The sequence below is a fragment of the Nicotiana sylvestris genome, chromosome 10 (assembly GCF_000393655.2).
Source record: "Nicotiana sylvestris chromosome 10, ASM39365v2, whole genome shotgun sequence".
Lineage (NCBI taxonomy): Eukaryota > Viridiplantae > Streptophyta > Magnoliopsida > Solanales > Solanaceae > Nicotiana > Nicotiana sylvestris.
In genome coordinates this window covers 7,968,623-7,992,072 of record NC_091066.1, presented here as the reverse complement: position 1 = coordinate 7,992,072, position 23,450 = coordinate 7,968,623, and the positions used below count along the sequence as shown (strand labels likewise).

At 39.5% G+C, this 23,450-nt stretch overlaps 3 protein-coding genes across 3 annotated transcripts; all 3 read right to left on the bottom strand.

Annotated features, from left to right (window-relative positions):
* Positions 1-2,570: 2,570 nt before the first annotated feature.
* Positions 2,571-3,220, bottom strand: LOC104238896 (uncharacterized). Its single transcript, XM_009793403.1, has 2 exons — positions 2,987-3,220; positions 2,571-2,831 (listed from the first exon to the last, which is right to left on the bottom strand). Exons 1-2 carry the CDS (start codon positions 3,218-3,220, stop codon positions 2,571-2,573), a joined length of 495 nt encoding a protein of 164 aa, XP_009791705.1.
* Positions 3,221-9,427: 6,207 nt separating this feature from the next.
* Positions 9,428-9,910, bottom strand: LOC104238897 (syntaxin-23-like). The gene has a single exon (XM_009793404.2). The coding sequence runs from the start codon at positions 9,908-9,910 to the stop codon at positions 9,428-9,430; it is 483 nt and encodes a 160-aa protein (XP_009791706.2).
* A 12,644-nt stretch (positions 9,911-22,554) lies between these two features.
* Positions 22,555-23,037, bottom strand: LOC104228887 (syntaxin-23-like). Its single transcript, XM_009781432.1, has one exon. It carries the CDS (start codon positions 23,035-23,037, stop codon positions 22,555-22,557), a length of 483 nt encoding a protein of 160 aa, XP_009779734.1.
* Positions 23,038-23,450: the final 413 nt, after the last annotated feature.

Below are 23,450 nucleotides of genomic sequence, written 5' to 3'. Positions count from 1 at the left end.
AGCCCAAAGTGCATCATATAACTTCTTCGCCCAACATGTTCTAGTAGCATTCACAATCTTAGTCAACATACTCTTTATTTCTCTGTTTGAGACTTCCACTTGCCCGCTTGTTTGTGGATGATATGGGGTGGCCACCTTGTGGCGTACATCATACTTCTCTAACAACTTCGCAAAGGCTCGATTACAAAAGTGAGTGCCTCCGTCACTGATTATTGCCCTTGGAGTGCCAAATCGGGCGAATAGGTTCTTTCTCAAAAAACTAATTACCCCCTTTGCATCATTTGTAGGGAGTGTCGCAGCTTCCACCCATTTAGACACGTAGTCCACAGTGACGAGTATGTACTTGTTGCCATATGAGCTGATGAAAGGCCCCATGAAATCGATCCCTCATACACCAAACACGTCTACCTCCTGAATTGGGTTCATAGGCATCTCATGCCGGCGGGAAATATTCCCGGTTCGTTGGCATTCATCACACCCCTTTATCCATAAATGTGCATCTTTGAACAGTGTTAGCCAATAGAAGCCCATCTCCAAGACTTTCGCAACTGTTCTTACTCTCCCGAAGTGCCCGCCATATGGTGACGCGTGACATGCCTGCAAAATAAAAGACTGGTCTATTTCGGGGATACATCTCCGGATCATGTTATCAATACAAATCCTGAACAGATAAGGCTCATCCCAATAATACATGCGACAATCATGAAAGAACATTTTCTTTTGAACAGAGGAAAGGTCATAAGGAACAATACCACTCGCCAGGTAATTTACAATGTCTGCATACCATGGCGCTTCCTTGAGACTCGTGGCTAGTAGTTGTTCATCTGGGAAATTTTCCAGAATCTCTTCTACCTCAATCTTCTTCTCAGCTCCTTCTAGCCTAGACAAATAATCAGCTACTTGGTTCTCCGTTCCCTTTCGGTCACGGATTTCCAAATCAAATTCTTGTAGAAGTAGCACCCATCAAATCAGGCGTGATTTTGAATCCTTCTTCTCGATTAAGTACCTTAGAACAGTATGGTCAGTATAAACAATTACCTTTGAACCTATCAGGTATGACCTGAACTTGTCAAATGCGAATACCACTGCCAACATCTCTTTCTCGGTCACAATGTAAATTTAGCTAGGCTCCACTCAGCGTTCTACTTGCGCAGTATATTGGATGCATGACTTTATCTTTTCGCTGCCCAAGAATTGCTCCCACAACATAGTCACTCGCATCAGACATCAACTCAAATGGTTGCTCCCAGTTGGGGGCAACTATGATAGGTGTTGTTACTAATCTCTTCTTTAATTCCTCAAAAGCTACCATGCAATCATCAGAAAACACAAAAGGGTGACCATTTTCAAGCAATTTACCCAAGGGGTTAGCAATTTTGGAAAAATCTTTTATAAATCTCCTACAAAAACCGGCGTGCCCAAGGAAACTTCTGATTGCTTTGATGAAAATGGGTGGTGGAAGCTTTTCTATCACATCAACCTTTATATGATCCACCTCAATGCCCTTACTTGACATTAGGTGCCCCAAGACTATACCTTCATGTACCATAAAATGGCACTTTTCCCAGTTTAGTACCAGATTCGTCTCGATACACCTCTTTAATACTCTTCTCAAGTTTATAAGGCAGTCATTGAATGAATTCCCCACCACTGAGAAGTCATCCGTGAAAACCTCCATTATTTCCTCTACCATATCTGTGAAGATGGCCATCATGCACATTTGGAATTTGGAGGGTGCGTTGCATAGGCCAAACGACATTCTTCGAAAGGCTTAGATACCATAAGGGCAGGTGAACGACGTTTTCTCTCTATCCTCTCGGGCAATAAAAATTTGATTATACCCCGAGTACCCATCCAGAAAGCAAAAGTGAGACCTCTCTGCCAATCTATCTAGCATCTGATCAATGAATAGCAGTGGGAAATGGTCTTTCCTGGTAGCCAAGTTCAACTTCCTATAATTCATACAGATTCTCCAACCTGTGACTGTTCGTGTAGAGATCAATTCGTTCTTCTCATTTTTCATTACCGTCATACCTCCCTTTTTTGGCACACACTAAACTGCGCTGACCCAGTTGCTATCAGAGATGGGGAATATGATTCTGACATCTAACCACTTAATCACTTCTTTCTTCACCACTTCTTTCTTGTTGGGGTTCAGCCTTCTTTGATATTCTCTAGAGGTTTGTGCCCCTCTTTTAGTAAAATCTTATGCATATAGAAGGTCGGGATGATCCCCTTAATGTCTGCAATGGTCCACCTAATTGCAGTCTTGCACTCAGTCAGTACCTGAAAAAGCTGTTCTGCCTGCACATCTAACAGACTAGATGAGATAATAACAGGTAAAGTTGAGTTAGGTCCTAAGAATGCATACCTGAGATGAGATGGCAGTGGCTTCAGTTCCAACATTGCTGGATCTTCTATCGATGGCTTAGCTAGAGGAGTTTTTCTTTCCTTTAAGTGTAAAGGCTCAAATTTGAGCTCTCTTCTCCAAAAACCTTGACCTTCAAGAGCAAGTACCCACTCTGCCAAATCTTCTCCATTGGCTTCATCTAAGTTCATGAGATAGTCTGCTAGAGGATCTTTAATGCCTCATCTTTCTCCTCCAAAACAACATCCACGGCATCTACTAGAGAGTAATTAGCAAATTCACTCGGTCGCCGCACGTTAAATGTTATCTCTTCATCGTTTAATCTCATTTTGAGCTCTCCAATTTCACAATCAATTAAAGCTCTCCCAATAGCCAAGAATGTTCTTCCCAAAATTATGGGAATTTCCTCGTCAACCCGACAATCGAGAATAACAAAATCTGCTGGGAACACAAACTTCCCAACCTATACTAATACAACATCAAGAATACTAGAGGGTCTCTTCACTGTTCGGTCAGCCAGCTGTAGTAACATAGACGTGGGTCTAGCTCTTCCAATGCCTAGCCTTTTGTAGATAGCCAGGGACATAAGGTTTATGCTTGCTCGAGATCACACAGTGCCTTAGCAAATGCATAGTTGCCTATTGTGCAAAGGATTGTGAAACTCCTTGGGTCAGACAACTTCTCAGCTATGGGTCTCGTCACAACAACACTGCAGGTCTGAGTCAGTGTAACCGTGGGCAAGTCTTGAAAGTTGAACTTGCGGGACATCAAGTCCTTCATAATTTTCGCATAACCAGGCATCTCCTTTAAAGCTTCAATCAATAGAATGTTTACCTGAATTTGTTTCAACATCTCCAAGAATTTCTTGTACTACTCATCTTTTTGATACTTCGCCAATCATTATGGGAATGGTGCTGGAGGTCGCTTCTTCCCTGTGATTTTGATTTTTTTCTTGTTCGGGCACTGCTTCTACTATCGGTTCCGGTACAACCTCAGTCTCTTTCACAACTCTTTTTCTTTGTTAGCATTATTTTGTGAATGTTGTACGGTCACCTCAGTTAACCCTACTGAATCATCTATCTCAATGGATACTGGCACCAGTGTCTCAGTCGGTCTGCTTTCGCGAGAAATTTCTTGCTCCCGATCTAGATCTCTACCATTTCGGAGATCACTACCATAAGCTGCTTCGGGACCTACTCTTTTGGATTAATTTGTGTGTCTGCAGGTAACATCCTATGGGGGCGATTATTTAAAGCCATCAAAATATGGCATAACTGGATCTCAATATTCTTTATCGTTGATTCATGTGAGTCTACTCTGTCAGTTAGTTTTCCTGTGGACCCAATCACTTGTTGCATCATTCCCTCAAGTTTAGCAAACCCATCTTCATGTCTTACAGTCTGTTGTTATTGAGATTGTTGATAAGCCTGCTGTTTCGTTTGCTGGTTATAACCCTGTTGCCTTTGGTAAGGCACTACTTGGTCCTATGGTCGCTATCCCCTAAGATTTTTGTTGTTGTTGTTGTGCTACTGTAGAGCTGGTCTATATTGTTGATTCCGCTGACCCTAATTCTTACCACTTGGGCTCTATCCCCCATAGTTGGCCACATAATTCATGTTCTCCTGATATTATTGGTTATCACCTTCCGCACTCCACGAGCAGACATATGGTTGATTAATGCATGATGTACATAACCCCCATTAGTTGCATCAACTATGTGTACATGGTGCTTCTAGCCTGATTCATCAACTTTTTTGGTGAGGATGCTCATTTATGTCAGTAGAGTGGCCATATTTTCAGCTATTGAGTTAGTCGGGTCTAAAGCCACTAAGTGAACCACAAGAGTTATTGGAGCATTTTTTGTTGTCCATCCTGAGTTTTGTGCCATCTTGTCAAGTAGGATCTTGCTTTCTATGAATGTTTTGCTAAAAATGCTCCACCCGCTGAAACATCAACATTGGCTTTCAAGCTATATGCCAAACCTATGTAAAACCTCTGCTCCAACATTTGCTTTGGAATACCATGATGTGGACATGTAACCAGCAGACCCTTCAACATCTCCCATGTTTCTTGTAATGTCTTTGTTGGTTTCTGTCTGAAGCTCAATATCTCATCAATTTATTGATCAGTCTTGTTGGGTGGGTGAAATTTGTTCACAAATTGCTTGGCTAATTCCTCCCAAGTAGTGATGGAGTTTATGAGGAGTGAATTAAGCCAAGTCCGAGACACTCCCGTCATTGAGAATGGAAACAACAATTGTCATACTGCTTTCGGTGTCATGTTATGTTGCCTCTGCGTGGCACAGATTGACAAAAAATTCTTCCTATGTTGCTGAGGATCTTCAACGTATGACCCCGAGAACAGTCCCTTATCCTATAGCAAATGTAGCATGTTATTTGTGATTTGGAATGATTCTGCTTGTATCTGAGGGACTACAATTGTAGTTGCTAAGTTGTCAGTGGTGGGTTGTGCCCAATCGTACAATGATGCTTCTGGCACAAGCAGTACTACACCCTGATTGATCGTGTCATCCTCATTATTTCTGTTGTTTACTTCGTCTCCCATGTCTGGTTCAATTTGTTCTGTTGAGTTCTATTGTAGTTTAATTTCTTGTTTGCATGATTCAATGCCTTGAAAACTTTCTCAGGATCTGATAATGCTTCAAACAAATCACTAGTTCTTGAGGAGTTTCTATGCACCTGTAACACCCAAGACTACAAACATTAAAATTTCAATGTATTCAGTTTAAATTGAAGAAAATTGACTACACTAAGAATTTTTGCCCTTATTTTAACTATAATTAATAACACTGTTAATTCCCCGGCAACAGTGCCAAAATTTGATCACGCCCAACTAAGTCTTATAAAAAGGACAAACCGATCGCTGCAAATATATTCCAGCTAACAAGTCCGGAGTCAAATCCCACACGGAATTAACCTACAATCACAACTATTGGACTTACACAAATTCACGTATTCAATCATAGAAGATATTTAAGTAGTATTGGATCTTTACTGAATAAGTATTACGTAATAAAAATGCAATAATTAAGAACTAACTACTAACGGGTTGTAGACAAGAATTGGAATGATCTAAGGTTCTGATTTCCCCTATTGTTGGAATCCTTTCTGCTATGTTTCCTTAAATTTGTCTAAGTCATCTCTATCGATCATGAGCACTATGATTGTCGTATCTCTCTCCCGAGTAATTGCAACAATATACTAGACATATTTTCCCGAATTACGCTAGCTAGCTTTAAGTACATCTCACTTAGATCGCACCCAAGGTTTTGTTATCCCTAATCTCACCTTTAAACCCTTCGTATTGATCCTTCATATATGTTAGGAGTGATGATGTTCAATAACTACCTAAATATGCACTCTCTCCCGAGTAATGCACACTAAATAGGAACAGCTAATTGAGGGCCCTTCAATCAACAACAATAAGTATTTAGTTGAACAAATAGAGATAATACTATGGCAAATCTTTATTAACATAACGAGAAAATCATCTTTCAACAGGTTCCATCAAATCCCTAGATTATAAGTTTAGCTACACATACTCATAGTAATAATATCCAAAGTAATTTGCATAATTAAATTACAGAGTAAGGATAAAGAGATGTAGAAATCAAAGATTCCAACTCCCAAGTAGTGTTCCACGAGCTATTCTTGCCTATGGTTGCAAAAGTCTTTCAAAGTGACATTTTTGGTTCTATTTATATGTTTGGGACAAGCCCTAAATGTGTAGGTAAACTCCTAGTCAATCCGGGAAACAATTAAAACCTTCAAAACTCGGACTGGGCCTAGCCTTAGGCCTGGCATCGCCTGGCTAACGCCAGCCTCAGTCGGGCTTTAAGCTAGTGTCGCCAGGATAACGCTTGATTGGGCCTGACTTTAAGCTGGACTTTCCAGGCTAAAGCCTGGTCGAGCTGGCTTTTGCCCGTCTTCTTCTTTTCACCGTTCTCGGGCGCACTTTCGACGTTTAAGCATCCTTTTAGCTCCACTTTCATTTTTGATGCACCTACACATAAAATAGACTCCATTACGCTCAAACAAAGTGTAATTTATTAAAGCATGTAAAACGCAAAGCGTATAATGTGCAAAAACCATGAATTATAGCCACACATCACCCAATAGGCTCTAAACTGGGTAATCCCTAATTTACCTATCAATTTTCATACTTAGATTTTCCTCCCTTCGTATAACTTTCCTTTCTATGTCTGCAAGCTTCGGTGCTTTATCATGAGGCTTTCCTCCGATTCCTAAGGGAACTAAGCCGTTATGAGGCTGAGATCCAAGGGTTGACTGAGGAGAAGGATGCCTTCAAGCTTCTAAAGCGATCAAAGGGACGGGGAAGCTACATGCCTCCGTGCTAAGCTGGAAACGGCTCAGAAAAATCATGTCGAACTGGTCGAGCAGGTAAGAAGAATATTTAAAGTTAGTGATGGTTATTTGGGCGTGGTATCTAATGGTTCGAACCAGCAGGTCCAACAAAAGCTCAATGTGATCAGGAAACTCCGTGAAGAGGATGATGTACTAAAAATTGAGGCCAAAGGCTGGAGGGAGAAAATGGACCGCCTGGCCTCAGAGAAGGAGACTGCTCGGGCCTATTTGGCCTAGGCTGAAAACCAGCTCTAGGGTATGAAAGAAGAAATCTTGGCGCGGGCAAGCTCCAGTCCTAGTTGGGTTTAGAGGTTTTTGCTCGGGAGAGTCTGGTCGCGGAGCTTGAAGCGGCCAAATCCAAAGTTAAGGCAACCAAGATTGATGCTGATGCAGTGGTGGCTATTTACTGGGCTTATGCCGAAGCTGAGAAAATCGCCAAGCACGCCAAGTGTTAATCTCGAAGGGAGTCCCTAGAGGAAATCAATGCTTAAGGATTTGATCTCACAACCGAGATTGAGAGTGCTACCGAGCTTGAAGATGAAGCCTGAAGGTTAGCTTACCCCGATGATGATGACGAGTCTGGGAGCTTGAGCGGATCCGAAAGCGAAGATGACCCCGAGGGCGGAGGTGCCTCTCCCGGAGATGACCAGGTTACTTAAGCTTTTAGATAGTTTTTTTGACTTTTTGTTAAGGTCGTTTCGGACTTTGTAAAGAATTTCCATCGGTCCATGTTGCCTTTGTAAAAAGTTTTTGATGAATATATAAAACTTCTTCCTTTCCATGGTTTATGAATCTGCTGCCTTTTTTGTTATTTCATGTAAGGGTCAGAATGCCTCACTATAAGATCATGAAGTTGTGTTCGAGGGTCTAAGGTTTGAGGAAGGTCAGGGGAGACAATAAGCCTTGCCTTCGACCTTTTCTAATTGATGGACTCCGAATGATAACTCGAACTTGAGTTTATGTAGCCCTTAAGCTTAATGATCGAGTAAGAACATGCTCGAACTGAGAATTAGGTAGCCCGTAAGATTTCTAGTCGAGTGAGAAGGATCTCTCGAACTCGAAGTGAAAGTAGCTCTTGGGCATTTGTAAATTTTTTATTTGGCCGTTCTGGCCTTTATAAAACGATCATTTAATTATATATATAAAGCTTTTCTACCCTTTTCGACTTTCAAAGTTTTTCCTTTGTTTAGCATTCGTGTTTACAAAGGTTGCAATGCCTTGGCATGAAATAAGGAGTTTGTTTGAGAGTTCAAACAACTTTGTACTCATTAGAGTTTTCGAGGTTTGATATAATCAAAGCCTTTTATGACTTTGTCAGGGGTATCCCTTTTAACCGGTTTATGAAAGAATTCGAAGGCATGTTTTGTTACAAAATTCAGACATCTTCAAACTGTATTAATTTGACTATAGCCTCTTTAGTCCGGGTTTTGACCCTTAGGCTTATTTTCCCATTTTGCTTCGAGCTTACCCGAAGTGTCAGTCCCCGAGTGGGGTGGCCGTGGCCTATAAAGATCGAGAGTTGCCTAAAAGGTCTTATGATTTCGAAGTTTTAATGATTAGATCTTGTTTATTTTTTGGACGGTAGTCCCCGAGCGTGAGTGTAAGCACATGATTTTTGTCCTATATGAGAATTACTCCCAAAAAATTCAAATAAAACAATTTTTCTTTGTGTGCAATTTTTGAATTTTTCGTGGCACTTTTGGATAATTATTTGTATTTTTGTCTGTGCATGTTTATTTGTTTAAATTAATAAAAATATAAAAATATGTCGCGTTTGCATTTAATATTTAATTAAGTTTGTTTCACAAAATAAAAAAATCATAAAAAATAACGTACGTTGCATTTTTAGCATTTAACATCCGAATTGTGTGATTTTATCGTTAATTGCTATTTAAATGTGCGATAATTGTTGTTAGAAGTTAATTAGTTTTTTTAGATAATTTTGAGTTTTATAATTTAATCTTAGCATTTTAGCTTTATTAATTAGGAAATTGAATAAATAGAAAAGAACAAAAATAGAAGAAGACCGGATTGGGCCTTTTCTTCAATTTTAAACCACAGGCCCAAAGATACCCAACCTTCCCCTACGACCCGGTCCATTTCGACCCGGGTCGACCCAGTCCATAACCTAAAAGACCCAACACCCCTATCTCCCTATCTTTCATTTCACAAAAACAAAACCCTAAAACACTAAACTACCCCCCTCTCTTCTTCTTCTTTCTCCTCCTGCTCTAAGCCCCACCTCCCATGGCTGCCCCTTCCCCTCCATCCTCACGTCAAACGACCACCCTTTCTGCTTCACCCCCTTCATCTCTGAGTTTTGCCATCCTTGTCGCCTCCATCGCCGGAAAAACCAGCAAGCGACCACCATCGCTTCTGCTACGACCATCCATCGACGACCAAGCTCCCATGGCTGCTTCTGCTCCCCCTCACGTCCCATGGCTACCCCGTCTTCATCTTCTTCGTCTTTATCTTCTTTGTCATGGCAGTTGCTTCGTCGCCCAACCAGCAGCAACCAGACTCATCCGTGGTCCGCCATTAATGAGCAGCATGCTGCTACTTTCGTCGAGCGTCGACCACCCTTGCTGTTTCTTCTTCTTCATCCCAACTCAACAATGAACACCACCCAAACCACCATTGCCACTGCCTCGTCGACCTCCATACCCAGAACACCCTAAAAGCCCACTGCTGCTCCATCCTCTATAATAGCTTCATTAAAGGAAATTTCATTGTCCAAAAGCAAAACCTCCTGTCTTCTAGATTCCACAAGGAGAGATCGCTGTTCTGGACCTTTATCTGAAGTAACATCTATCTCACCGTCCGTGTAAATAGAATGTTGAACTGCTTGGGGAACAAAAGGTGTATATGCTGTCTCCCTTTCAGCTGCAAGGCATTGAGCTTTCTGTAACTCCTTTAATACAGCTTGAAAATCTTTAGCAAGTTTAGCATCTGTAATTTTCTTGCTAGCACTGACTTCAACTCGATGATCTGTTTCGCTGGCTTGTTTAAGTCTTGCAGATGTATCTTTCACTAATTGCCCAATATGCAGCCTTGTTTTGTGCGTTCCAAGTTTTTGGTTCGAATTATCGCTGTCAACCAAGTGCTTTTCTGTTCGAGTTCGTCGATGTTCATTTCCGGTTAGTTGGTTTAAGTTCATTTCTGTCCGTATTTTGTTTGATCTTCTCGGATCTGAAATCAGTATATGTTTGATTCTTTTCTTGTTCGTTGTTTATCATTTTTTATTATTTCTTCAGTTTGTTTTATGTTCTTGCTTAGTTTAATATAGAAGTTGTTGGTTGTAATGTTGTTAGATTTAATTTGAAGTTCAATTGATTATTGAGTTTAGTGATTTGAATCTATTTGTTTGTTATGTTCAATTTGTTACTGTTATTGAATCTGAAAGTATGTATGTTGTTAAAAATATTGTTCAGTCAAAAAATATTGAGTTTCTAGCCTAAATTTGTTCATGAAATTTGATTAGGAATTGGTTATAAGCTGCTGTATTTTGGTTAGAATTGATTAGGTGAATTGGTTATAGCTGATGGGGGTAGAATGGTAAATGGCAGTATTTCCAGGGGTAAAATGGTAATTTCAGTAATTTCAGAGGGGTATTCTTGGAATTGAAAATTTGAACAATTATTTAATAGGAGTGCTCTGTCCACTAAGTATTCAATAATATTTAAATAATATTAAAATAATACGTAGTGGGGGACAAAATATAATGGTGGGGAATTTATACATTGTTTAATATAGTGGGGGACAAAGCATGCGGTAGTGGGGCAATAAGTGATGTGTTAATACATTGTTTAATATAGTGGGGGACAAAACATTAGGTAGTGGGAAATTAAAGGGGGATGAGTAGAAGATAGTGGGATTTAATTTTAAATGCTGGAAGTTGGTAAATAAATAGAGGAGCTGGACACAAATAAAAGGGGCTGGATTGAGAAAGGGGGGACTTCCGAAAAATAGAGAGAGAATTCCGAAAAATATTTAAAGGGGATAAGGGATGGGCTGAATATTGAGAAAACATTTCGAAGGAGATTCGAAAGAGAGAGTAGTATACATCTGATATACAATCTGCATACACTGGATATACAGAGGGGTCAGAATTTAAGGGTTAAACATTAACTGGTCTTTCAATCTAAAAAAGATTCACTTTGTTTCTGCCCGTTGATTGTTGTTGGTGTTTCTGGATTTTCTTTTGATTTGTTCCTTGAGTTTGGTTGGTTGTTTGCCACTACTTCACTTGTTTGCTGGATTTTTTTTTTTGATTTTAAAATCTGTCACTGGTTTCTCGTTGCTGGTTGTTACTGGTTGCTGGGTGTTGTTGTTGTTGTATGCTACTACATTTCTGCTGATCTTCCTTTTCTTTTGCTTCCAATATCAGGTACACAACTAACACGCTGGTTACTGTAAACTGAAACATGAAGCATGAATATGAAATGAAGAGTTGAAGTTCTGAATTTATCTTAATTATATTCTGAATTTTATTTGTATATATACATTATTTAGTTTACTCTAATCAGAACCATGTAGTTGTTTAATATATATGGTGGAACATCTGACGGTAGCTTAGCGGACGAACTATCTATGTATTGCCTAAAAAATAAATAAATGGTGTAGTAACTCTGTTTAGTTAATTCGTTATTGTTGGATGATTATCATGTCTCAAAAAGCATGTTAGCTGATTTAGACTATTCTTAAACATTCAACAGTTAGTTCATTAAACGAATAGACCGTTTCGGAACTTGTAGGAATATTGTTTAGCTAAATACTATTGGTTAATTTCAGCATGTAAATGGTCTAGGATTAAAATTAGATTGCCAAGTTTTTTTTTTTAATTTGACAAACTGTGAGCATGCCTAGTATAATGTAAATAGGTAGTAACATGTGAATGAGATGGCCCGGGTCCAGTTTTGTACCATACACGTTGGGTCTGGGCCCGCATTGGCAACGGACTGCCCTGCTTGCATCATTTTCAGATTTTACGAATCATATTCGGAACCCAACTATAACAACTCGTAAGCATGTAAATAAATTAGGACCTTTTCTCTTTCATTTTTAGAGACAAATTTAATAGAAAAATGTAGGCACTTTAGGATTATCCTGTTAAAATAAATGAGATGAGCCTCACCAATAAAACGCATAAGTTGTGGGGCCCTCAATAAATGGTTAATAATTATATAGACTTCGGGATCGGTCGTTTAGCAAATTTCACGGTCCTACCCCAAAATAATGATACGCTAGTCGCTTTAAGCGCGCCTTTAACAATTTATTTTCTTAAACTCGGGTGCACATTTATGTGACCCAAATCCAAATCTCAACAGAGTCAAAATATGTCGATAACCACGGGTACATTGATGTGACGTGGTTCGAGATATATTTTCATGATGTTGCAATTCTCGATAAAAATAATAATAATAATAAAAGTGGTTAAAAGTTAAAATTCGCACATATGTTCAACATGTATTATATCAGATAATCAAGCCGAATATGACAGTTGAGTGACCGTGCTAGAACCACGGAACTCGGGAATGCCTAACACCTTCTCCCGAGTTAACAGAATTCCTTATCCGGATTTCTGGTGCGCAAACTGTTAAACAGAGTCAATATTTTCCTCGATTCGGGATTCAACCGGTGACTTGGGACACCATAAATCTCCCAAGTGGCGACTCTGAAATAAATAAATAAATCCCGTTTCGATTGTCCCTTAATTGGAAAAAACTCCCTTCCGCGCCCCTTTGCGGGGGCGGGGGCGAAAAAGGAGGTATGACAGTTCTGGCGACTCTGCTGGGGAATTATCTTAGAACCACTGGTTCAGGGTTAGAAATTCGAGCTTAGATAAATTGTTATATTTGGTTTTATCTGATTTTGTTACATGTTTCGGCCCAATGTGCTAAATGTTGCTTTTACCGCTTTGATATTATCTGAATTGTATATAAACTGTGCCGAAACCCTTCTCTTCTTACCTCCGGGGATGTGCTTACTAGTTGAGACTCCCTATTTTGTTAGTGTCATACCCTGAAATAAAAGAGGCTCGGAAAGTTTCTAAGGCGGCTGGCCTTTTGGTTCCCGGAAAGGAGCTCCTTCCTCAACTCGAGTTGTCCGCTCGGGTACACTGTCTAGAACATATACCCAAGTTGAACCTAGAATAACTTGACTTCATGCAGGATCCCTAGTAGGAACGTTTAGTTGCATCATGTTGCATTTGACTTAGGGGACTGAATAACTACCGGGGAGGTAACACAGAATCTCTGGTTCAGGGTTCAAAAATTCAAGCTTAGAATAATTGTTATTATTTGGCTTCATTTATTATCTGATTTTATTACATGTTTTAGCCTAAATGTGCAAAATGTTACTCTTACCGCTTTGATATTATCTGAACTGTATATAAAACTGCTACGAAATCCCTCTTTTCTCTCTCTTGAGGAGTGCACGCTGGTCGTGACTTCTTTCTGTTAGTGTCCTATTCCAAAATAGAACGAGGATTCGGAGAAGTTGCAAAATCGGATGATCTTTTGGTTACCGGTACGCAGTTCCCATCCTCGGCTCGAGTTGTCCGCTCGGGTACACTGTCTAGAACACCGACCCAGGTTTTGAACATAGAATAACGTGACTTTATGGCGGATCCCTAGTAGGAACGCTTATTTGCATCACGTTGCATTTGACTAAGGGGACTCAACACAGGGGTTGAGTCCGTCTAGGACTAGCAACCTGAAATGAAAAGACCATCCTGATGCATCCTATTTGTTTTTCGTGCATTTATTTGTCTCGCGCCCGTATGCTGACCGGATTTTGAATATCAGGAATATTGTGAAATTGAGGAAAAGAAAAAAAAAAGAGAAATAGCGGTTAGGGAGTTAATTGTTTATTTTTGAAAAACCCAATGCCCAAATACTGTCGAAATTCTGTCGAAGTTTTGAGAAAATGAAAAAAAAAATATGTTTTATTAGTTTGTTTTACTAAAAGCAAAGGAAAATAGACAAAAAAGAGTCGTTGTTCTGTCTTGTTTTCAAAAATAGAAAAGGAAAATAGTTTGTCTTGCCATGAAAAATGAAAATGAAAAAGAGCCTTATTCTTAAAATAGTTTTTTTTTATTTGCCAAAAATGAAAATAAAAAGAGTCGTGCTTTGAAAGTGGTTTTGTTATTTGCTACCAAAAATGAAAAAAAAAAGTCCTATTTTAAAATAGTTCAGTTAATTTGGCGAACTACGCTGGTTTGATTCTCACCGGATGTGAGATACGTAGGCAGCCCTATTTAGGTCCAACCTCCCCTTTTGCTAAAATAGCCAAAAAATATGTCAAATTTTAATTTCATCATAAAGAAGTCAGATGACGCTGTTTTGTCAAAACATTGCCGAATGTTCCCGAAAGGGACGCCGGAAGGCTGACTTTGCATAAACAGCCACCTTTGGGTCATTTTTTAGATTTTGTCTAGTTGACCCACACAACCTTAAAAATCTTCGTCCCCGAGGCACTGAAAGGCCGTGTTTGCAATATTGAGTTTTCTATTTTGAAAAACAAGAAAAGGTCATAAATATGTCGGGTGACGCTGTTTTGTCAATACATAGCCGAATGTTCCCGAAAGGGACGTTGGAAGGCTGACTTTGCATAAACAACCACTTTTGGGGTCATTTTTTTAGATTTTGACCTATTGACCCACACAACCTTAAAAATTTACGTCCCCGAGGCGTTGAAAGGCCGTGTTTGCTATATCGGGTTTCCTATTTTGAAAAACAAGAGAAAGAGTCATAAATAAGTCTAGTGATGCTATTTTTGTCAAAAATAGCCGAATGTTCTCAAACGGGACGCCGGAAGGCTGATTTTGCGTAAACGACTATCTTTGGTCATTCTTTTGGGTTGCGACCAGTTATCCCGCACAACCTTAAAATTTTCGTCTCCGAAGTGCTGAAAGGTCGTGTTTGCAAAACTAGGTCTTTTATTATTTGAAAAACAAGAAAATAGTCAGTGGTCAAGTGAATACCGTTTGGTTTTTAGTTAAAATAAGCCGGCCCGGCTTCGGTGATGTCTTAAACTGTTCTTGCCGAGATAGCCTTAGAAGTATCTTTCAGTTTTCAAAAGGCTATTTTCGTAAAAGAACGGACAAGTTTGTGAAATGTCATGAAATAATCTTCCCGGTCTCAAAATTCATGTGAAATTGGGAAGGGGCCACATTTGCAAAAACATCTGTTTGGTCAAAATCGGCATATAGGGGAAGGAATCTGTCATTTTATTTTGCTTGAGTTTGTATTTCTTTGGATTAGAGAATGTGGGCCGTTTGACTTTCGAGCCTGTTGTTCGTCTTTAAATAATTCCAAAAATGTTTTATTGTTGTTTACCTTTTATGTGTCCGAACTACGCAAGGTCTGATTCATGCGGGGTCATGATACATAGGCAATCTCCATAAGATTCAACCACAACAAAAAAATGAAAAAATCGGGAAAAAAAATCGAAAAAAGAAAAAGATGTTGTTAGTAATAAGAACCGACTGAGTCCATTCTAACATGTTTTGTTTTGAATTGTGAAGAAAGTTGAGTTGGTCAGTTTGTGGTAAGATGGAAACACAAGATTCAAGGAAAATGATAACTGACATCGAAGTTGTTACAAATGCTCAAGAGACTCGGGGTCAGAGGGTTCAACAAGAGTCTACTATGCCGGAGAAAAATAGAATACTGAAACAGCAAATGACCGAAGTGTGTCAAGCATGGGCCAGTGGGCAAGGACAGCCTCATCATGAGTCACAATTTGCGACACAACAAGAGCAGTACCACTCTCCTGAGTACCACTCGTACTCGTTTGATCTTCCTGTAAAGATTGAAGAGCCTGCCCGAAAGATGGTACAAGAAGAAATGACCCAAAGAGTGAAAAGCTTAGAACAATGGTTGAAAACCAGGCAAGGGTTGTCTGGTCAAAAGAGTGTTGCCTTCAAAGATCTATGTATGTTCCTCGATGTCCACTTGCCGCCTGGTTTCAAGACTCCCAAATTTGAAAAGTACGATGGACATGGAGATCCCATTGCCCACCTGAAAAGGTATTGCAATCAACTGAGAGGTGCGGGAAGAAATGAAGAATTGTTGATGGCTTATTTTGTGGAAAGCCTTACGGGAGTAGCTTCCGAATGGTTTATGGATCAAGACACGTCTCGCTGGTATGTCTGGGACGACATGGCACAAGCATTTGTCAAACAGTTCCAATACAGCATCGACATTGCCCCAGACCGCATTTCCCTTTCAAACCTGAAGAAGAAACCAAGTGAAAGTTTCAGGGAATATGCCATTAAATGGAGAGAGCAAGCAGCTCGAGTTAAGCCACCCATGGATGACCACGAGCTAATAACTGTCTTCCTTCAAGCGCAAGAGCCAGATTACTTTCAGAACATGATATCCGCAGTTGGCAAATCCTTCTCGGAAGCAATCAAAATGGGAGAAATAATAGAGAATGGTCTTAAGACCGGCAAAATTATAAGTCAAGTAGTTTTTAAAGCTGCAACTCATGCTGTCCGGGTTGAGTCTGATAATTTTTGCGACACAAATGAGAAGATTGAAGAAATCATGATGATATCAGGGTCAAGAAGAGGTCCCAGGAGAACATCTCGAAGGTATGAGCAGCCTCCTTAAGTTTTCTATGAATCCCCTGAGCAATATTATCTCCCTCATAACCCACAACACTCTATTGTTCCACCTCAGTATGTTGCCCAACCACCAAAACACCCTAGAAGGTGAGCACGAGCGTCACAAAATCACCAGAAGCCTCCACATAACTTTCAGGTGCCCTATAACCCACATCCAAGCCAGAGGTTTAAAGGGGAACGAAGGTTGAAAGATAATTTTACACCAATAAGAGAGTCCTATGAAAGCTTATTTGAGAGGTTAAAGCATCACGACATGATTGCATTTATTCCTCCAAATCATGTGGACCCACGTGCAAGAAGCTTTGACCCTTCTAAAAGGTGTGAATACCATTCCAATGCCCAGGGGCACAATGTTGGAAGTTGTCAGGATTTGAAAAGAGAAATAGAAAGGATGATCCAGGAAAATCTTATTGTGATCCAAGATAGTGACACCCACAATATCGCGCAGAATCCTTTACCTGCACATCATGATGAACACTTTGTGGGGAAGATGCCTGATGACAAGGAGCACTCGAATCCTACTGGGAACTTGTTGACTGAAGTTGATGATATTGAAGTTGGTAATGGTCTTGGCAATATTGATGCGAAGCTCAGTGGCTAAAATGCCAGGTTTGATAAGTGGGAGGACGCTCCATTCCTTGGTTAGCAAGAGAGAAGCTTTTGGTGGCTTATTTTGTTGTCATTTCTGTTGTCCGGATTATTCTTAGGGTTGTAATCCGGATATTGTCTTGTGTCAAACTTTCTTATCTTTCCATTTTGTCATAGCGGTTTGTTTAGTTTTGTCCAGGTTGTTTCGGGATTTTATTCTAGTTTGTTTTTGTTTGTTTTGTTATTCAAACCATTTCACCGGTAGTCTAATGCAAAATCCGGCCTTTTATTATTTCCAGTCATTTTCTTTGTTTAGTTCTTTTTATCCTTTTGTTTTGTCCTTGTTCAGCGTCGATTCTAGTGATATGACATGCACACACAGTTTGGGCCTAATCTTAAAAGTTAATCATAAAACCCTAGAGAGGTGATCAGAACATTTAAAGGAAATAAGGACGGTTTGAGATTATTCGGAGCTCGAGTCATGTGGAACTGGGGCAAGTAAAAACATAAAGAAAACCATTAAAGGCAAGATTCGCCAAATTGACATGAGGGTCGTTCATGATAATGAGAGTGAGAGTGTTGCCCAACGGTGCTTTAGAGATGACAAATGAAAAAGCAAATGTGTGAATATAATTGTCAAGTCCGGCACCATCAGAAGAGGCTACAAATCTTTATTTAATTGTGTTGTTTGCACTTGGCACGTTTTGAAGACTGGAATGACAAAGGCATTTTGTTCTGCTACCTAAACACTTTATCCTTCGTTACCCCTTTTGAGCCTTATTTATTTTCTTTCATACCCCTCGTTCGGAATCAGTAGCAAAGGTTAGAAACAAAAACGTGAAAAAAAGAAAAGGGAAAATAAAGCAACAAAAACAACAACAACAAAAAAAAGAGAAAAAAAAAAGAAAAGAAAAGAAAAAATGATAACAAAAACAAAAGAAAGTCAGAAGAAAACAAAGGAATTGGGAACTACGTTTGACCTGATTCCTCAAAGAGGATACATAGGCGCTTCACGGCTCGGTCATAGTGTTCATAGTATGCATAGTGTAACATAGTGTAAAGTAAAAATAAAAATCCCCAAGCAAGAAACTGGGGCAGAAGTTGTGCTTGATGTAGAGAAAGTCGGTTCCGAAGGTTGTAAATTTTGAACCCAAATTGATTCGTTTTGAGCCGCTAATACCCTTTCTTTCTAGCCCTATCCAAAACCCCATGTTACGGTCCAAAGAAAGACCTTTTGACCAGTCTTCGAAAGATGCCAAGTCATACAAACGGAAGTCGGGGATAGCACCCCGATTCCCAAAAGAGAAAAGGATCATGGACTGGAAATGAATTGATAGCCGAAAAGAATCCCCAGCAGGGAGAGTCATATCGGCAACACTCCAAATCCCCAGCTGGAAAGTGATACAAATGAGAGAGTCTTATCGGTGAAAATCTTCACGGGCACCATAAGGCGATGAAAGCTGAGAGAAAAACCAAAATGAGAGAGGCTTGACAGTGAAAACCCTTCGGGCACTACAAGTCGAATAAAGATTGAGAATCAGATAGAAATCACCAGACGAAAGTTATGAAAGACGATTGACGACAGAGGATAGGCCACATGTGCATGTCATGACCATTAGAGTCGGTATCTGCATTTGATCGGTTTTTATTTATAGTTTCTCTTGTTAAAGAGTCATCTTTTTCCTTTTTCTTTTATTCTGTTCCTTTTTATCTTTCTCCTTTCACAGAAAAATTCCCCAGTTGAGTCTGTTTGGTCAGAACAAGTGAGAAATGACTTCAAAATATGCCATCAGCTTTCCAATTATGCAAGACGAGATCTGACTAGTACATCCAAGTGGTATAGTCGGCAAGGAACAAGCGCGATGCCAGTGTCAAGAAAGATATCCCCATCAAGAGGGAGTTGACAAAAGGATGGACGAGTGTCAAGAGGGATATCCTCACCGAAATCAAAGGTTATAAACCTCAAGGCCAAGGCCCGTGGACAAACAAGAAAGAACAACACGGAGAGCAATGAGCATGATTTGGGAAATTCATATGAGACTAAAAGGTCGGGGAAATGCCAGTTTCCGAGCTATGCCACAAAAGAATAGGGATATCCCCAGCAGAAAGGGATCATCCCCAACAAATAATATCATCCCCAACAAGTTTTTTGGAACGCAAAGCAGGGAAGGAGAAAGGGAAAAGCCATCCCCAGTAGGAGTATCACAACCAACCACCACAGTCGAATCTTAAAGGAAATGGCATTGATGGCGGAAAGGCATGCCATAAAGAAGATTATCAAACTGGGGTAGAAAATTTTCTTTTCATTTTGAAAATTTTCTAGAAGTCAGGTATCCACATGGGGAGGAAGAAAGATAACACCAGTCTTAAAGGAAGTGGGTTTTGAACCACTGTTTTCCCCAGTAGTGTTCAAAGAAAGAAAATAACGAATTTTAATAAAAGGAGTTATATACCCAGCGGACAGAACAAAGAGATGAAACTGGTGTTTAGAAAAAGCAAAAGCCATTATCATCCCAAGCATCTTCCAGAAGAATGAAGCATCTATTTGAAGGGATAAAATTCCCCAGCAGCGTTATCCTCAACAACGTTATCCCAAGAAGATAACACTTTTATCCCCAGCAATGTTGAGAGAAAATAAAAATAAAAATAAAAAATTTTGAAGGAGGGGAAGAAAGGAGACTCCCCCAGTGGTATTATCCCCAGCAAGCAGGTAAGTAATTCCCCAACAACATTATCCCCAGCAGTCTCGGGGAAAGACAACACGAGCTTTTAAAGGAGAAAGCCATCCCCAACAAGGCCACAAATCGGCTACCATTTTAAAACTGATAAATTTTTCTTTGCTTGAGAGTTGAAACAGGAACAAAGCAGCGCAAGGGAAAAAGAAAAGAAAAGAAGAAATTACAAAGGTAAGTTTCTCAAATCTTTGATCTTTACATTTTCCTCCTAGGATAAAAAGTCCTACTGATGGATTTCCCTCCCGATACAATCTTAGTCTGATGAAATTTTCTCCTGAGATATCAAATCTTAGTCCGATAAAACTTTCTCCTAAGATCACAACAAAATGGACCTAGTTTGACGATTTATCTCCTAGAGTCACAATCTTAGTCCGATGAAATTTTCTCCTGAAATATCAAATCTTAGTCCGATGAATCTTTCTCCTAAGATCACAACAAAATGGACCTAGTTTGACGATTTATCTCTTAGAGTCACAATCTTAGTCTGATGAAATTTTCTCCTGAGATATCAAATCTTAGTCCGATGAATCTTTCTCCTAAGATCACAACAAAATGGACTTAGTTTGACGATTTATCTCCTAGAGTCACAATCTTAGTCCGATGAAATTTTCTCCTGAGATATCAAATCTTAGTCCGATGAATCTTTCTCCTAAGATCACAACAAAATGGACCTAGTTTGACGATTTATCTCCTAGAGTCAAAATCTTGGTCCGATGGAATTTTTCTCCCAAGATAATATAACAAAATATTAGTCGGATGAATTTTCTCCTAGGATCAAAATCTAGTTCGATGAATTTTCTCCCAGGATAATTTGAAAAAAAAAGTTTGAATTTGAAAAAAGGGAGTCATTATTTTTAGTTTTCTTAAGATTATCAATATTCAGTTGTTGTCAAGGTTAGGAGCCCCCCTGAAGAACAGAATGTCGATTTATTTTTTGAAATTGTTAAAATCTCGCCCGCCTGAAGAAAGGAATGGCGATTTATTTTTAAAAAAATGTTATTGGTCAGGAGCCCGCCTGGAGAATGGAGGTGTTAATACTTAAGAAAGTTGTTGAGGTCAGGAGCCCCCCTTGAAGAACAGAATGACGCTTTATTTTCAAAGTTGTTGGTTGAAGTTGGGAGCCCGCCCATATAACAGAGGAATACATTTCTGTCTTTAAATTTCAAGTTTTGAAGTTGGGAGCCCGCCCATATAACAAAGGAATACATTTCTGTCTTTAAATTTCAAGTTTTGAAGTTGGGAGCCCGCCCATATAACAGAGGAATACATTTCAAGTCAGTAAAGCAGAGGAATACGACCGAAATCCCCAGCGGGAAACAACAAAAAATCCCCAGCAGAGGAAGGAAGTTCAAGAGTCAATGGAAAAATAATGCGAAGCACACGAAAAGGAAATAAGCAGTCACCGAGACATCAAAGCAACAAGAGACACAAGAGCATGACTGAAGATCTAGATAAGATTTTGTAATTCATAGACTATAGTTTAGTCTAGCTTCTTGTTTTCTTTCAGCATGATGTAATAAGGAGGTCGGCAAGCAGTAACAACAACATGCAACAGCAGTAACATTGCAGTCTCATGGTAGTCCCAACTACCAAAACTTTCTGAACTACATGAACCTGATTCCCTTCTAGCCAGGGATATGTAGGAAACCTTTGAAGCAAAGGTTCGGTTAAATCTTTTTCAAAAAAATGCTTCACACGGAGTACTCGGATGGGCAAAAATCGCTCACTTTATCTTTGCACGAAAACTCTTCGTGTTTTCGGACAAAGAGGGGCAGCTGTAAGCACGTGATTTTTGCCCTATATGAGAATTACTAAAAAAAATTCAAATAAAACAATTTTCCTTTGTGTGCAATTTTTGAATTTTTCGTGGCACTTTTGGATAATTATTTGTATTTTTGTTTGTGCATGTTTATTTGTTTAAATTAATAAAAATATAAAAATATGTCACCTTTGCATTTAATATTTAATTAAGTTTGTTTCAAAAAATAAAAAAATCATAAAAAATAACGCACGTTGCATTTTTAGCATTTAACATCCAAATTGTGTGATTTTATCGTTAATTGCTATTTAAATGTGCGATAATTGTTGTTATGAGTTAATTAGTTTTTTTTTAGATAATTTTGAGTTTTATAATTTAATATTAGCATTTTAGCTTTATTAATTAGGAAATTGAATAAATAGAAAAGAACAAAAATAGAAGAAGACTGGATTGGGCCTTTTCTTCAATTTTAAACCACAGGCCCAAAGATACCCAACCTTCCCCTACGACCCAGTCCATTTCGATCCGGGTCGACCCAGTCCATAACCCCAAAGACCCAACATCCCTATCTCCCTATCTTTCATTTCGCAAAAACAAAACCCTAAAACACTAAACTACCTGCCCCCCTCCTCTCTTCTTCTTCTTCTTTCTCCTCCGGCTCCAAGCCCCACCTCCCATGGCTGCCCCTTCCCCTCCATCCTCACGTCAAACGACCACCCTTTCTGCTTCACCTTCTTCATCTCTGAGTTTTCCCATCCTCGTCGCCTTCATCGCCGGAAAAACCAGCAAGCGACCACCATCGCTTCTGCTACGACCATCCATCGACGACCAAGCTCCCATGGTTGCTTCTTCTCCCCCTCATGTCCCATGGCTAACCCGTCTTCATCTTCTTCGTTATGGCAGTTGCTTCGTCGCCCAACCAGCAGCAACCAGCCTCCTCCGTGGTCCGCCATTAATGAGCAGCATGCTGCTGCTTTCGTCGAACGTCGACCTCCCTTGCTGTTTCTTCTTCTTCGTCCTAGCTCAACCATGAACACCACCCAGACCACCATTGCCGCTGCCTCGTCGACCTCCATACCCAGAACACCCTAAAAGCCCGCTGCTGCTCCATCCTCTATAATAGCTTCATTAAAGGAAATTTCATTGTCCAAAAGCAAAACCTCTTGTCTTCTAGATTCCACAAGGAGAGATCGCTGTTCTGGACCTTTATCTGAAGTAACATCTATCTCACCGTCTGTGTAAATAGAAGGTTGAACTGCTTGGGGAACAAAAGGTGTATATGTTGTCTCCCTTTCAGCTACAAGGCGTTGAGCTTTCTGAAACTCCTTTAATACAGCTTGAAAATCTTTAGCAAGTTTAGCATCTGTAATTTTCTTGTTAGCACTGACTTCAACTCGATGATCTGTTTTGCTGGCTTGTTTAAGTCTTGCAGATGTATCTTTCACTAATTGCCCAATATGCAGCCTTGTTTTGTGCGTTCCAAGTTTTTGGTTCGAATAATCGCTGTCAACCAAGTGCTTTTCTGTTCGAGTTCGTCGATGTTCATTTCCGGTTAGTTGGTTTAAGTTCATTTCTGCCGTATTTTGTTTGATATTCTCGGATCAGAAATCAGTATATGTTTGATTCTTTTCTTGTTCGTTGTTTATCATTTTTGATTATTTCTTCAGTTTGTTTTATGTTCTTGCTTAGTTTAATATAGAAGTTGCTGGCTGTAATGTTGTTAGATTTAATTTGAAGTTCAATTGATTATTGAGTTTAGTGATTTGAATCTATTTGTTTGTTATGTTCAATTTGTTACTGTTATTGAATCTGAAAGTATGTTTGTTGTTAAAAATATTATTCAGTAAAAAAATATTGAGTTTCTAGCCTAAATTTGTTCATGAAATTTGATTAGGAATTGGTTATAGTTGCTGTATTTTGGTTAGAATTGATTAGGTGAATTGGTTATAGCTGATGGGGGTAGAATGGTAAATGACAGTATTTC